Genomic DNA, 15,518 nt, shown 5'->3' with positions numbered 1-15,518 from the left:
ATCACCAAACAACAATCAATCAATCTAACATATGACCCAGCTGTATCATTCTGGATATATACCTACTCTACAGATACTTGGTCAGTCATGTTCATTGATGCTCTATTTGCAACAGTCAGGAAATAGAAACCTAAACATCAGGAAATGGAAACTTCAACAGAAGAATGGATAATAAAAATGTGATATATACATAACTCAAAAAATGTAAGACATTCTTGGGAAGCTGGGTATGGTGGCATACACCTTTAATCTCAGCACTCTGGAGGCAGAGGCAAATGGATTGCTGAGTTCCAGGCCAGCCAGGGTCTAACTTGTTAAAAGCCCAGACTAGTCTAACTCAGGATCCTCTCTGCTTCTTCCTCCTGGGGCCAGGGTTAGACTTTCTTTGCTTTACTGATTCTTTGGGGCTAAAATTCACAGTCTGTAGTTGGATACATCTAACTGCTTTATTTGTAATTTATTTGCAAATGCTAGACCATAATAAGAAATTAAACTAGGGTTTGGGATTTAGCTCAGTGGTAGAGCGCTTGCCTAGAAAGCACAAGGCCCTGGGTTCAGTCCTCAGCTCTGGGGGGCTGGGGGGGAAGTCGGGCGGTGGTGGCGTACGCCTTTAATCCCAGCACTCGGGAGGCAGAGGCAGGCGGATCTCTGTGAGTTCGAGGCCAGCCTGGGCTACAGAGTGAGTTCCAGGACAGGCTCCAAAGCTACACAGAGAAACCCTGTCTCAAAAAACCAAAAAGAAATTAAACTAATTTCACATTTATTTATTCCATTTTGTCATGCCATTATTTTCTGAGTTTTAAAATATCATTAATTTGTTTGAATGTGTAAGGTTGAATCCATTTATAATCCAAAGCTCAGACAATGTATTTGTTGTGCTACAGTCTGTATTATTCTTGACTTTATTCTATTACCCCAAGAGTATTATGCTTGATGATATTCATGCCAAGAAATAGTTGTATTGGTCTTAATTAAATGTCCTTCCAAAAGGAAGATATTTAAAGCATGTAAACTTGAAAGAAAACAAAAGCCATGCTCAAAGAACACTGGGTTTACTCTGGGCTGCTTGTGTGTGCATGGATGTAAGGTTATTTACTAGACCCTAGACAACTTACCCTGACTATAGTCCTAAAGAAAAAAAGACTCCTCCTCCCCCGAGCACTAAGCTTTTAGCATTACTCACTGCTCATGTAAATAGAATATATCCATTACTACAAGGTTTTATTTTTATTCAATAACGAATTATAGGAATATGACAAAGAAATATCCAAAATGCATAGAATAGTATGGTTAACAATAATGTCTTTGGAAATAAAAATGTCTATATTAGAATTCCAGTTTGTAATCCTTACTACAGGGGTGGCCAGATAAAACATTAGAAAACCACATGCAACTTACATGACTATCATAATAGAAGGCAGCATAACATTTTATAAAGTTCTTACACTTATGTGTTCATAATATTTGCAATAGAATATGAAAAAATGCAGATTCCTAATCCCACATCCAGAAATTCAGACTTAGTAGAACAATTTCTATGGTTCTAATATTTTAACAACACAGGGTTTAGAGCCAGATTCCATGGGTTTGAGTGCTGGCTTCACCATTTACTATATGGCTTTGTAAGCTTGTATTACTCAAAAAAGAAATTTATAATGAATATGATGTCAGCAACATGGCCATACTCAATACAAATTGTTCAGAATCTAATAAATAATATAAAAAATTGTTAGAGTAAAATTTCAATAAAATGCCTTCTTTTGCTCAATATATGATTTTTTTAGAGAAAGTAGTAATTCTAACCTTTCAGTGATCTTCCCACTCAGGCCATCCACAATCTCCAAAGAATTGTCCCCTTGTGCCCAATTCAAACTGAGTGATTTACGGTCCAAGTTTATTTGCAGTGGATATGCAGTGGGTACTAAGCTAATATGAGGTCTGTTGACCAAGTAAAACATGGGAAGTTTTGAAGTGAGTGCATCATCAACACGTTGGTTTATTGCGATTTCTAAGCCTCTAGTATCACTGCAATTCCCATCACCTAGAAAGCAAAAACAAAGCACACTCAGAAATTCAAAGTCAAAAGAAAAGGTTGTGCTAAAAAAGAAAGATAGATAATGGAAACAGGTTAACTGTAAATAATCCAAAGCTCACATCTCTTTTCTCTAGCCCACATCTATTCTCTTAGCAGTTATTTTCATAGATTTGACCTGAATCAGGACAAGGTAACGGCAAAATTTCCATCAAGAAATTCTCAAAAATGAAAAAAGAAGCAATACTAAAACAAAGAACCAGGGGCTAGAGGATGCTCAGGGGTTAAGAGCACTGACTGTTTTTCCAGAGGACCAGAGTTTGATTTCCAGCATTCACACAGCAGTTTACAACCTTCTGTAATTTCAGTACCAGAGGATCTGATGGCTTCTGGCTCCCTCAGGCACTGCAAGCCCAGGGTACACAGACACACATACAGGCAAAACACCCACATACATAAAATTTTAAAAATTTAAAAATGCAAAGAACCAGTACTGACACACAAAGAAATGGTACTTTTTACAGAGCTCTGCCAGAAAGAACCTCATTCTGTCTTGATTTTTTGGTTTCCACATGAAATCAGGAGCAGATTGTTGGCAAAAGTCAAGCAAATTTTTTATACCTAATGACCACACATTATAAACTGTTACAGGATCACAATGTTCCAATTTCAGGACACAAAGTAATTCAAAGAATGACCATTTTGGTTAATATTATGAACAGTAACAAAAGCTTTGTATTTACACAATATTGTTGAAGAGTGAAGGTATTCTCAAAAGACACAAGTGCCACTCACTTTGGCTACTAAACTACTAAAATTTAGATGGACCCCAAAAATTGGAAAAGCCTGGGATCCTAGTGGCATCCAGGGAAAGGGTAGGGGTTGTCTCTCAGAAAGAGATTTCATACTCTCTTGACAACTTGTCAGATATTCTTGCGGGAAAAACTAGAATTGAAACGATGATGGGTGGGACCAGACCCCAACAAGAGACTGTTTAGTTATGCATGCCTCCTGCCCTTTATTGAAACATAACCCTCCTACTAAAGACCCTAAAAACCTTTCCAAAACTAAAATGAAATTTTAAATATACTGTTCTTTCCATTGATATTCTACTAAGTTAACATAGGCTTGGTGGAATCAATATAAAGAATTGTAGGGTCACTGACATAACTCTTACTGGGTTTGATCCCAGAACCCACATAGTGGAAGGAGCTAACCTACTCCTTCAAGTTCCCTTCTGATCTCCACATGCACATATATACTGTGACAGGTGAACACACAAACACAAATGAAATATAATTTTAAAATTATTTTAAAAGGAATTATAAACATTCTATAGGACTTAAGAGAAAGACAGTAAAGTCATCTTCAAAGAATTAAATTTAATCTGTAATGCTCCGCACTACAGAATTAAAAGGGAAACAAAATTCAATTATATAAAAGGAAGAAGTTTGTAAAGAACTGGAGCTGCTTAATTAACACAATTGTTTGTGCTCACACCTATATTCCATTTTACTGATTGTTTTAACACTAGGCTTAAATGAATACCTACTTAGAACACATTTAGTAAGTGCTATGTGTTAGGTAAGAAACTGTATGACACAACAAGTAAAGTTCCATTAACTCTCAAGATCTTCCAGGTATCAAATCACTCTCTTTTAGAATACAGTCATTCAAGTGAGAATTGCTAAAAATGTGAGCCACTGAATGACCTGCATCAGAACCCCTGAAAAATTTCTAAAGTGTGTGTTTCTGGGCTTACAGGACAGATTCCAGGAGTTCCAGAAATCTTCATTTTCTTATTCATGCACATTACACTTTAGGTTATACCAGACCACCAATTATTTTCATATGGGACCCACAGAGATGCTGAGAGGAGAAGTCTGAAGCAATTTTCTAGAGCCGTTTTCTTTTCATTGACTGTATACCACCCCCCGCAACTCCTCCCCACCCCACCCCCACCCCACCCCTGCCCCACTGCCCCAAACTGCCAGGTACAAGATGGCAGTCAAATGACTGATCTAATTTTTATGCTCCTGTTCCAAACCACTAACCAACTACGTACATGAATCAATGTCTATCCTCTTAAACAACACTATAACTACAGTGTGAAGTTACATCACACAAATGACAAATTTTTAAAAAGATCATAAACTTAACAAAAGCTCTGACCACCAAATCTGTGATTCCAGAGAATGCACACAAATTTCTTAGATCCCATACTCATATTTATCAAGAACAAAAACAATCTGCTACAGAAGATTTAGAAAAACTTTAAATGTCTTGAGAAAGGATTTGAATTGATTGACTGAATTGACTAAAACAACAAACATAATAAGAACATTAGCCAACAATATGATCTTAGAAAGTGTCAAATGTAGTTCCCCATGGAGCATAAGAAATGACCATGACTGCTAATGTGGGTAAACAGGTATTCTCACCCACAGTTACTGGGGAGGTGCACCAGGGGCTATTTGGTAATATTTTTAAAAGTTGCACATCTTTGACCTGCAACTGGTCTATAATATAGAAAGGGATTAAACACTACCCAGCTCATTCTATGATATCAAAGACAAGACAAGGATACAACATCAAGTATATACTGATTGCCTCAAAGAACACAGATGTAAAAATTCTCAATGAAACATTTGCAAACCAAATTCAATGATACATGAAGAACATGTGCCACATTCGGTTGGTTTCATTCCAGGCATTTAAGGATAAATGTTAGCATATACAAATGGATGCTTTGTGATGCAGAACACTGTGGGATGACTCAGCCCTAACAGGCCTGAGGGCCAGCCAGCCAAACCAGTAATAAGATACTTTCTGAGAGCCAACCTGGTCTGCCTAAGGGCCTTAGTAACAGCAGCTGAGACATGATCTGAGATGACCTGGACCAATGAGAGGCAGCCATGTCATGCCAGCAGATGCATATTCATCAGACCTTCCCCTGGGGTGGGGTAGAGGGTATATAAGGCTTGCCTCTTCCTGAATAAACTGAGCTTGTTTCAACATTCTCCCAGAGTCTGTGACGTTGACTCTTCACTTACTCACTCTCTCCCCCAAAAGGGAATAGCACAAGACCCTGTCACAGAACATAAATGGACTTAGGGATAGAAATCATATCATAAACTCAAATGGAAGCAGGAAAAACCTTGAACAAAGTTCAGTATTTCTTCATAAGTAAAGCCTGGAGAAATCAAGATAGAAGAAACATACTCTATATAACAGATTTATAGCTAACATTATACTAACTGGGGAGAAACCTTAAAGTGTTTCTTCTAAAGTTAGCAATGAAACAAGGATGTTCTTCTATGAACAAAGATCTTTCTTATAAACATTTTTCCCAAAGTAGGTCACAAAATCAACATTTAAAAAATAACTAGCATTTCAATACGACAGTGACAAACTTGCAGAGAAAAAAACCAAGGAAAGAATCCCATTCACAATAGCTTAAAAAAAAAGTATTTAGAAATAAATCTACTCAAGCAGATGAAATAGCTTTACAATGAAAACTTTAAAACACTAAACAAAGAAATTGAGGAAGACAGAATATGGAAAGACTGATCATATCCATCGAGATGCAAAATTTATATTGTAAAAAGACTAAAAAAAAACAAACTACAAATTTGATACAATCTCCATCAAAATAAAAATGGCATTCTTCACAGAATTAGTAAAAACAATTAGAAAATTCCTATGGACACATAAAAGATCCAAATAAACAAAGTAATCCTAGCAGAAAGTACAATGCTAAAGCCATCCCAATACCTGATCTCAAATTACCGTATAATGCCATAATGACAAAAAAAACCATGATATTGGCATATGCGCACGTGCACACACACACACACACACACACACACACACACCTGACAGCAGGAAAAGCACAATACCCAAGACATGAAACCTGCCTAGGTGCCCTTCAACAGGTAAATGGGAAAGGGGAATTTAGTATATAAACACTATGTTTTTAGTCATGTTTTCTCTCATATGAAGAATCTAAATTTATATATATATATATATATATATACATACACATACACATACACATACATGCATATATGTGTACACACACACACCATGCAAGCCAAAGGGGACCAGAAGTAGGGGGAAGGGGAGAAATGAGGATGTCGTTAGTAGATAATAGGACATGGATATGGGCACGGTACAATGACATACATGCATGTAAACATCATGATTCCCATTATTGTGTGAGATAATACATAAAAAACAACAAAAATAAGTATAATGACATGTATATATGAAAATGTCAAAATGAATCACATTATTTTGTATACCAACTTAAAAGAAGAAGAGCCCTAAACTCTTTTTCAATGAGATAGTATCTGGAAAGCCATTCAATTATAAATCCAAAATTGTATAGCATCCTCTATCTAGGAAATGAATAATTTGTCCATTACATTCTAGTTAATCATACTCATTTGACCAATTAGAAGGATCTACATAATGATCAAATGTATTAAGATGATATAGAGAAGGAGCCAAAATGGGTATTTAATTTCTTATATCAGAGAAGATAAAACAGAGCATAAGCTTTTAGATTTAGGAGGTTCAAAAGAGCATCTTATCCCTACAGAAATGGGGTTCATTATCAGGTAAATGAAGCTGTAAGTTCAAGACAGAATAAATCTAAGTGACTAGTATGTTAATTCTTGACCTCCTATAAGATTACAGAAGTCATATAGTAAGTGTAATTTCTAGTCACTATAAACCAAACAGCTCAACAAAGCAAAAGCTGGCTGTATACCGGTAAGTCAAATATAGGCATTTTTTATTGAATATATCCAAAATGTGCTAAAACTCACCAATAAGTATACTGCTGATATAAACTGGCTGTATAAAGTGACTCAGCAATGCTCCCTGTACCCCAAGTACCTCCCATCTTGTTAACTTGTCACTTGAGGACATACTGTTTACTCTATTAATTCCATCAGCAGAACAGTAAACAGTAAGATAAATTTTGCCTTCAACAGCCACATGGAGACTCAGTTCTTCATTGGCTTCAAATGCAGAAATAGAATGTGGATTAAGGCGTCTAGAGAGAGAGAGAAAGTTTTCTTTAAAATAATAACGGTACAAATTTGTTAAAAGTAAAATGTGCATGTTCTCAAGACTTGTTTTCTAACAGGTTTAATTTGCCAGCACACACTCCACTCCAATAACATGAACAGATGCAAACACAAAGAAAATAGGGATGGATTCATCAACCCTCACAAAAAAAAAAAATTAATGCAGAACAAATCACCAACACAGAGCTTCAGCATAATTTTCCTACTATCATTCTTTACGTCCCTTAAAAATAGAATGGTAAGGCCTAGTACGGTGGTAAATGCCTTTAACTCCAACACTTGGTAGGCAGAGGCAGGCAGATTTTCATGAATTCAAGACCAGCTTTGTCTACATAGCAAGTTCAAAGCCAGCCAGGGATATATAGTGAGCTGTTGTCTCAACCCTCTGACTCCTGCCAAGAAGTTCAAGACCAGTCTTGGCTATATAATGAGTTCAAGGATAGTCTGGGCTACATGAGACCCTATCTTAAAAAACCCATAATAATAATAACAGAAATTTTTGTTCTTGTAATTTGTGAGCTAGCTTCTTCTATATAAAAAGATTTAAAACTACAAAATGATATAATCGAAAAAGTTTTATTTAAGAATCACCTATGGTAAAACGTCAATAAAATCTAAAGTTATTTTTCTTGAATTTTATCTATCCATAGATCTTATTTTCAAAGTGATTCTTAGGATCTTTTATAAAAATACTGCCCATAGTTATTTCTAGATGGTCAGATTTAGGATAGGGTTTTCTTTCTTCACTATGCCTGTCTGTACTGTTCAGAGTTTGTCTTACCTGATACTATGTATTCATCAAAGCAATGACATTTTGACCACAGAGCAGTTTTTAATCTCCTGTATTTGAATATAAGTATTGCATAGACCTATAATTTCCTAAAGCTTGTGAAATCTTAAAAGCAGATTTTTCAATAGACTAGAAAAGAAAGTGATGGAGCATGAGTACTTTTAAAAACTGGTCTAGATCAGAGTGAATGGAGAGGAGGGAGAAGATTTGTGGTGCTCTGAAGCCCACAAATAACTCAAGGCTACACAGAAAATATGGATACAAATGAGCTCACTCTTGAGACAGGGGTTCAGAATGTGTATACAGTGATCATCCTATCTTTTAAAAGCAATAATACTTACAACTGTGACTTAATCTGGGCTGATCCTTTAGGCAACTGGTTCATGTAGAGGTAAATGTTGATGTTCTGTTTCAGAGTAAGGAGATTAGAAGCTGGTTCTGTACAAAAGATTGACTTTTCCATCATAGCAGGGTTTTTGCTATAGAAGAGTAGAAGTTGTCTATAAAAATACCTAAAATAAATGTTGTAACTTTGTTGAGTAATAACATTTATTGCAGCTATTATCTTAATGAGTATCATAACCAAATATAACATGAGCAATGTCTCTGTATATCAAAAGCTTTGATATTGATAAGAGTCTTAACATAACTTTAGCTTTAGCTAGTGAAAAATCAAGTCCCTCAAGAAGTCCTCACACTGGACTGCCCTGTAACTTGGATTAAAGTGTCATTGCTTGATTACTATTCTACACTGCACATTTGAGTCTCTATCGTACCTTATAAAAAACAACAAAACCCTGACTCCAGGTTCCCCGTTTCTTCCAGAGATAGTTCTGAAAAGCCAACTTGTTGCCTTTCTTTTCTATCAAAACAAGCTACTCCTACTATTTTACTACTACCATCACCAACAGTGGCTCCTGTTTCTTAGCATTGTTAAAGAAAAATCCAAGAGGACAGCTACAACACAGAGAACATTACATTGTACTAAGAAGTGAAGTAGATATCCTGAAAGATGGCAACTAATCGATAGGGGACTGCCATTACTTTACAAAACATCATGACCTTAAGATATACTATATTTATTCCCATTACCAGAAATACATAATTAAACACCAGTATATAACTATGCCAAGCACAGGAAAATGCCACACTTGAGAAAAGCATTAAGAAGGTCAGATAATTCCATCAGCATCAAGAAAGAATGGACAACCATGAGTTGCAATGTCCTAATGGGCTTCCATAATAATGGTGTGTGTGTGTGTGTGTGTGTGTGTGTGTGTGTGTGTGTGTGTGTGTGTGATTTATGTACACAAGTGCACATAATAGTGCACATACAAAGGCTAGGGCAGGGTGATGGGTGTCTTCCTCAATTCCTCTCTCCCTTACTGCCTTGAGAAAGGCAGTTTGGCTTACAGTTTCGGAAAGGTTAGCTGGCAATCGAGCTCTGAGGATTTGGCTGTCTCCACTCCATAAAGCTGGGGGCACAGGAACATGCAGCCATGTCTAGCCTTGTATTTGAGTTCCAGAGATTTGCAAGCAGGGCCTTATGCTTGCAGGGCAAGCACACTGACCCATCTCCCCAGCACTCACTCTAACAAATTTTAAAATTTACAATTCTTTCTTTATTAGAGATACCTACTTGTATTTTTTCAGGTAAAACAGGTCTACATTTGTTTTTAGATATTCCAACAAAGAAAAGAGCAACAGTGAGCATACAGAAATTAAACAAGAGTAACAGAATGTTAATAACTGAAAAAACTGAATGAGGACACATACTTAGACTTGGATTAGACATTTGGTGTAATGGAAGTTCATAAGAAGTTTAATGGCTTAAGAGAATCAAAAGTTGGTGTATATTATGAGATGTAACACTCAGTTCCCAGTGTTAATGTTTTTATATACAGTAACTTCTAGAGAGAAAATTCTTGGCCATTTTGAACCACCTGCTACTCCTTCCTCTTGTTAAGAGCAGAATGACTGATCAGTCTGGAAAAAGAGAGGGAGATAGAAAGAGCTAGAGATAGATAGATAGACAGACACAGACAGACAGACAGACAGACAGACACAGAGACAAGAGAAATCTGACTTCAGCACCCTTCCTTCTCTTTTGATCTATCAGTCTAAAGCAGTGGTTCTCAACCTTCCTAATGCGACACTTCAATACAGTTTCTTATGGTTGTAGTGACCCCAACCATAAATTTATTTCATTCCTCGGTCTTGGGCATATACCCAAAAGATGCCCAACCACATCACAAGGACATTTGCTTACCTATGTTCACAGCAGCACTATTTGTAATAGCCAGAACTTGGAAACAACCTAGATGTCCCTCAACTGAAGAATGGATAAGGAAAATGTGGTACATTTACACAACAGAGTATTACACAGCCATAAAAAACAATGGCATCTGAAATGTGTAAGCAAATGGATGGAACTAGAAAAAAAAATCATCCCGAGTGAGGTAACCCAGATCCAGAAAGACAAACATGGTATGTACTCACTCATAAGTGAATATTAGATGCAAAGCAAAGGATAACCAGGCTACAATCCACAAGCCCAGATAAACTAGGTAAAGAGGAGGACCTTAAGAGGGACAGACATGGATTGCCCCAGGAAGGGGAGAGGGTTAAGATCTCCTGGGTAAACTGGGAGTATAGGGGGTGCGGTAGGAACATGAGGGTTTGAGATGGCCAAGTTGGGGGAGGGATAGAGAGGGAAAGCAATGAAAAAGATATCTTGATTGAGGAAGCCCTCTGAATGAGGTGACAGTTGTGTGGCTTGATGTGTTTGTGGGTCCCCTAGTAATGGGACCAAGACTTATCCCAGGTGCATGAACTGGCTTTTGAGAGCCCATTCCCTATGGTGCAATGCCTTACTCAGTCTTGATGCAGCAGGGAGGGCTTGGTCCTGCCCCAACTTGGTATGACAACCTGTGTTAAAAACCCAAGGGAGGCCTTACGCCCTAAGAGGAATGGATGGGGGTGGGATGGGGAGGAAGGTTGGAGGAGAGAGGGAGGAAGGGAGGGAGGGGGAACAGTGGTTGGTATGTAAAATGAAAACAAAATTTAAATAAATATTTCATTGTTACTTCATAAATGTAATTTTGCTACTGTTATGAATTGTAATATAAATATCTGATATGCAGGATATCTGATATGCCGCCCCTATGAAAGGATCATTCAACACCCATCGAAGGGGTTGAGACCCACACGTTGAGAACCATTTGTCTAAAGGATATATTGTTTATACTCTCCTAAATCACAGACTATGCTTGGAATTTGTAACTGGAAACCTGTGCTTTTCTGGTGCTGCCTTTGGGTAATGTGGTAGTCTGAAAGTAATTGGCTCCCATAATCTCATAGGGAGTGGCACTATTAGGAGGTGTGGCTTTGTTGGAGTGGGTATGGCCTTGTTGGAGGAGGTGTGTCACTACAGGGGCAGGCTTTGAGGTTTCCTATGCTCAGGATACCACCCAGTATCTTAGTCAGCTTCCTGTTGCCTGCAAGATGTAGCACTCTCAGCTCCAGTACCATGTCAGCCTGCATGCCACCATGGCCACCTCCCCTACCCCCCAGCATGATGATAATGGACTGAACCTCTGAAACTGTAAGCAAGTCACCTCAACTCTTTATAAGAGTTGCCGTGCACATGGTGTCTCCTCACAGCATTAAAAACCCTAACGAAGACAGATAAGTATATCTAATTTAGAAGTGAAATAAGATCAAGTTTACTTTGTGCAAATTTAAGCTACATTTTCCAATAACTTTAATCATTCAAAAATGGAATTATAACTTTAAAATATCTTGCAGGGCTCTTAAAACTTAGTTCACAAGGAAGTCACCAACATCTACACAAGACATTGTAATTACCGTCGTGAGGTTACCACAGTAACACAAAAATATCAGATGACTTGTATTAGAGGTTGTCATATTCTTTGCTCTATTATGAGTATCGTTCTACTTGTAAACAGGGAAATTTCTTTATAGTTTTCTTTACTTTGGTCTGAAAACATTAATATTTGAAGGCTTTACTTACCTAAGGAGAGACCTTCTTGCTGTAACAACTGCATGAGTATCATGCAGCACCCTCCCATTCGGCTTGATGCACTGGCTGTAGTTGTATTCACCTGTGCCTACAGCTACAACTTCATGATGTCCAGCTGAAAACAGGAGCAAGTTGTTAGTTTTAACCTCTCTCTTTCATTGCTCAAATTCTACCTTTATAATCATTTTTGAAGATTTTATTTTTTATTTATGTGTATGCATATATCTGTGTTTATGCTATGTATATGCCAGTGCCCCAAGAGGCCAAACGTGTTGGAGCCCTTGGAACTTTACAGGTGATTATGAGTCACCCAAAGTGGGCACTGGGAACCAAACTTGGGTCCTCCGAAGAGCCAGTAGGGCTCTTAACTGCACAGCCATCTCTCCAGTACCCATCCCCAATTTTCAGTCAGATAAAACTAATAGAAAACGCAGTTCCAACAGTCTTAGAATGTTTTCAGAAATGAAATTTAGATGTAGTTACCTCAATTTAAGTGGCAACTATCTTATGTCACAGTTCATCATCTAAAATTTTAATATAAGCAACAGAATTACCAAATAACCTTAACCTTCAATATGTACCACAATTAATCAGACTCCATTTACTATTCTACTTCTGAATACTCTCTATATAATGCCTCTAATTTTTTTCAGTCCACTCAAACTCTATAAACCGAATTAGTTTTTTTCTGTTATACTGAAGCTGATTTATTTTAAATAAAAGATCTCTATGTATTTCTCTGTTTTTTTTTCCATCCACATTTTGCTGTGTTCACACTTGAAATTCCATGCTTTGAAAATGTGCAATTCAAATCAGCAGTCTTTTTTCCTCTCACATCCTAATCATGAGTCCTATCAAGTGCAGTGAGTAGTTCATTGCTTTTCCTTCAAACCAACAAAATTCACCCTATCTTCCTCATTCCATCTTTTACTTCCATGTTGATGATTTCAGATAATCTAGTCTCAGCCCTTTGAACATAGTTCAATTTACATCTGCAACCTGCATGACTTACTAATTCAACAGAAATTAGAAATGTCCTGACATAGACCAGGCCTGAATAGTGCTAGGATTAAATGTTAAAAAAGACATACTTTCATGCAGGAGACAAGGGGGGAAAGCTAAACAAATCCCAGATTATAATATGTTCTTTGAAGAAAACAAATATGGAACTGATGTGAAGAGTAACAGGTTATCATGCAAGGTTGGTGCTAAATCTTCTCCAAATAAGCTGGAATTGAAGCTGCAACCTAAGTGGGTAAAGAAATCATGCAAGGTATCACCCTGAGGAAACAGAGACAGCCAGCACAGCTGCACTAGGAAGTGTGAGTGTATGCTCAAGTGTGTGTGAGGGTGTGCATGCCTGTGCGTGTGTTCATGTTCAGAAGCCAGAAGAGGATGTCAGGTCTGCCTCTCCATTACTCTCTGCCTGATCCTCTGAGGCAGGATCTCTTCGTGAACCTGGGGATCACTTCTTGGCTAGGATGGAAGCCAGCAGCCCCAGCAGTCCTCCTGTTTCTACTCTGCTTGAAGGTAGGGTTACAGGCATTTAAAGGGACCACTCAGCTTGTTATATGGGTTCAGGGGTTAAAACTCTGGTCCTCGTGATTGCAGACCAAGTGCTCTTAACTGCTGAGACATCTCCCCAGACTATTTCTTTTAAAAAAATTTTCATTGTGAAATGTGCACAGAATTGACATCAATGATAATAATCCCTGAGGTACATGACTGACAAGGGCCTATCTACATGAACAACATACCAAAGCCAGAATATATTCTTTCTCATTTTTTAGCATGATATTTTTCAAACAAAGTTTGTTTTTCTTGTTTTTTGTTTTTTAATTCTCCTCCTTCAGTCCCCTTCTCTACCGTATAGCTTTCCACCTCAGCAGGCTCCTTTCTGCTTTTATGTCGCATGTATCCTTTTGCCCTTACTCCCTTTCCTTAACACTTACTCTTGTTTCCTCTTGTGGTCTCCTATCTAGTTTCACAATCTATGCCCACTCCCACTTATTTATGCACATGCAAACACTAAAAGTTAAAATCTGCATATGAAAGAGAATGTGATTTTCTTTTTGGGCCTTTGTCAGAACATTTAACTACTTTCCAGATCCATCCATTTTCCTGTTAGTTTCTTACAACTCAACTAAAATAAGGCAAGGAAGGTAATGAAGTCTAGAAACACATGAGTTACTACAGGAATGTTCACTTAATTTCCCTCAGATTTTACTAGCCCACATACACACTTGTATTTTCTAGAACATTTTAGTTCTCTCTCATATTCTTCATACAACTTCATGTCACCTTCCAGAATTTCTGTGAACATGGAGACACTATTCTACCATGTGAACTTGAAGTGATGTTTTTATCCATTATAGTTCATTATCATCATCTTCATATCATCAATTTAGATATGAATTTTCTTTTTCTGTTCATGTTCTTAGTTCTTACACATTCCAGTATAACAGCTTCAACTGTGATGATCTAATTCAGGTTTAACTTCCATCATCTTTTCTTTAAAGTGGTTTTCAACCACTACACATGAATTTACCTTAATTAAAGTTTTAATTCACAGTATAAATTAGTAAATTTAGTAAATCACTAAACTCTAAATATTGGGTTAAATTATTTACATTATAGTATTTAATTCAATCAACTCTAAAATGTACACAGGTTATTATTTCCATTATCTCTATTTTTAAAAATGAGAAGAAAATTAAAGCACAGAGATGCTAAGTATGTAACTTGCCCAAAGTAATTTTTGGTTGTAGATCTGTCTGGTGCTAATGTTCCCAATAACAACATACATCAAGTATTCCTGATGTATATATATTTTGCATTATCTATCTTATTAAATCTAATTTTTAGTTGGCTTTTAAGCCATCTCTTAGTCTAGTACCAACCATAACTTATCTAAATATATTTTATTTTACTCCTTTACATATAAAAATATTGATAATACCTTGTATTATCAATAAATTCACCTCCTTGTTGTCCAATAAATATTTTTTGTATTCTTTTCCCTCACACCTCCCTCTCTCTAAAAATATTTCCTTTCCTCTACTCAGAGAAACCTCACTAGCATTTAAAGTTTCTGCCTAACTCTTGCCTGCTGCAGAAGATTTTCATTCAGTTACTTCTCTCCTATCTATGAATTCTCATAACTTGTTTTTTGAGATAGGGCCTCACTATGTAATTCCAGGCTGACTCTCAAGTCAGGATCCTCCATCTAAGACTCCCGAGTTCTGGGATTACAAGAGTGTCTCAACATATCCAGCTTCTCACACATGTGCATGATTAAAATCAGTTTTTCATGTTTCACCATCTTAGATTTTCAACTTATATATCTATATCTATATATAAAAGATATATGTATATATAAGATATATATGCTGTATCTAATATATATTTATGATCTAGGTGGGAAGAGAAGATACATATGCTGTATATCATAAAAATTCCTTAAGAATATATCAAATATCAAAAAATGTTTTATCACAGGGCGGTGGTGGCACATGCCTTTAATCCCAGCACGCAGGAGGCAGAGGCAGGCGGATCTCT

The 15,518-nt window shown here is 37.0% G+C and overlaps 1 protein-coding gene across 2 annotated transcripts in view; it reads right to left on the bottom strand.

Annotated features, from left to right (window-relative positions):
• Adad1 (adenosine deaminase domain containing 1) overlaps positions 1-15,518 on the bottom strand; it is a 38,106-nt gene that overhangs the window by 11,215 nt on the left and 11,373 nt on the right. The window contains exons 7-10 of one of the 2 annotated variants that reach the window (XM_052731701.1): positions 11,952-12,075; positions 8,260-8,430; positions 6,865-7,094; positions 1,804-2,041 (exon numbers count right to left, since the gene is read on the bottom strand). In XM_052731701.1, the coding sequence (XP_052587661.1) occupies positions 1,804-2,041; positions 6,865-7,094; positions 8,260-8,430; positions 11,952-12,075 (763 nt within the window). The remainder of the gene's footprint in view (positions 1-1,803; positions 2,042-6,864; positions 7,095-8,259; positions 8,431-11,951; positions 12,076-15,518) is intronic. The other variant, XM_052731702.1, reaches the window with a different exon arrangement.

This window comes from Peromyscus californicus, unplaced genomic scaffold (genome assembly GCF_007827085.1).
Source record: "Peromyscus californicus insignis strain IS unplaced genomic scaffold, ASM782708v3 Scaffold_9__1_contigs__length_137607984, whole genome shotgun sequence".
NCBI classification, from domain to species: Eukaryota; Metazoa; Chordata; class Mammalia; order Rodentia; family Cricetidae; genus Peromyscus; species Peromyscus californicus.
The sequence above is the reverse complement of the archived record's forward strand: the minus strand, read 5'-3'. Positions and strand labels throughout refer to the sequence as shown.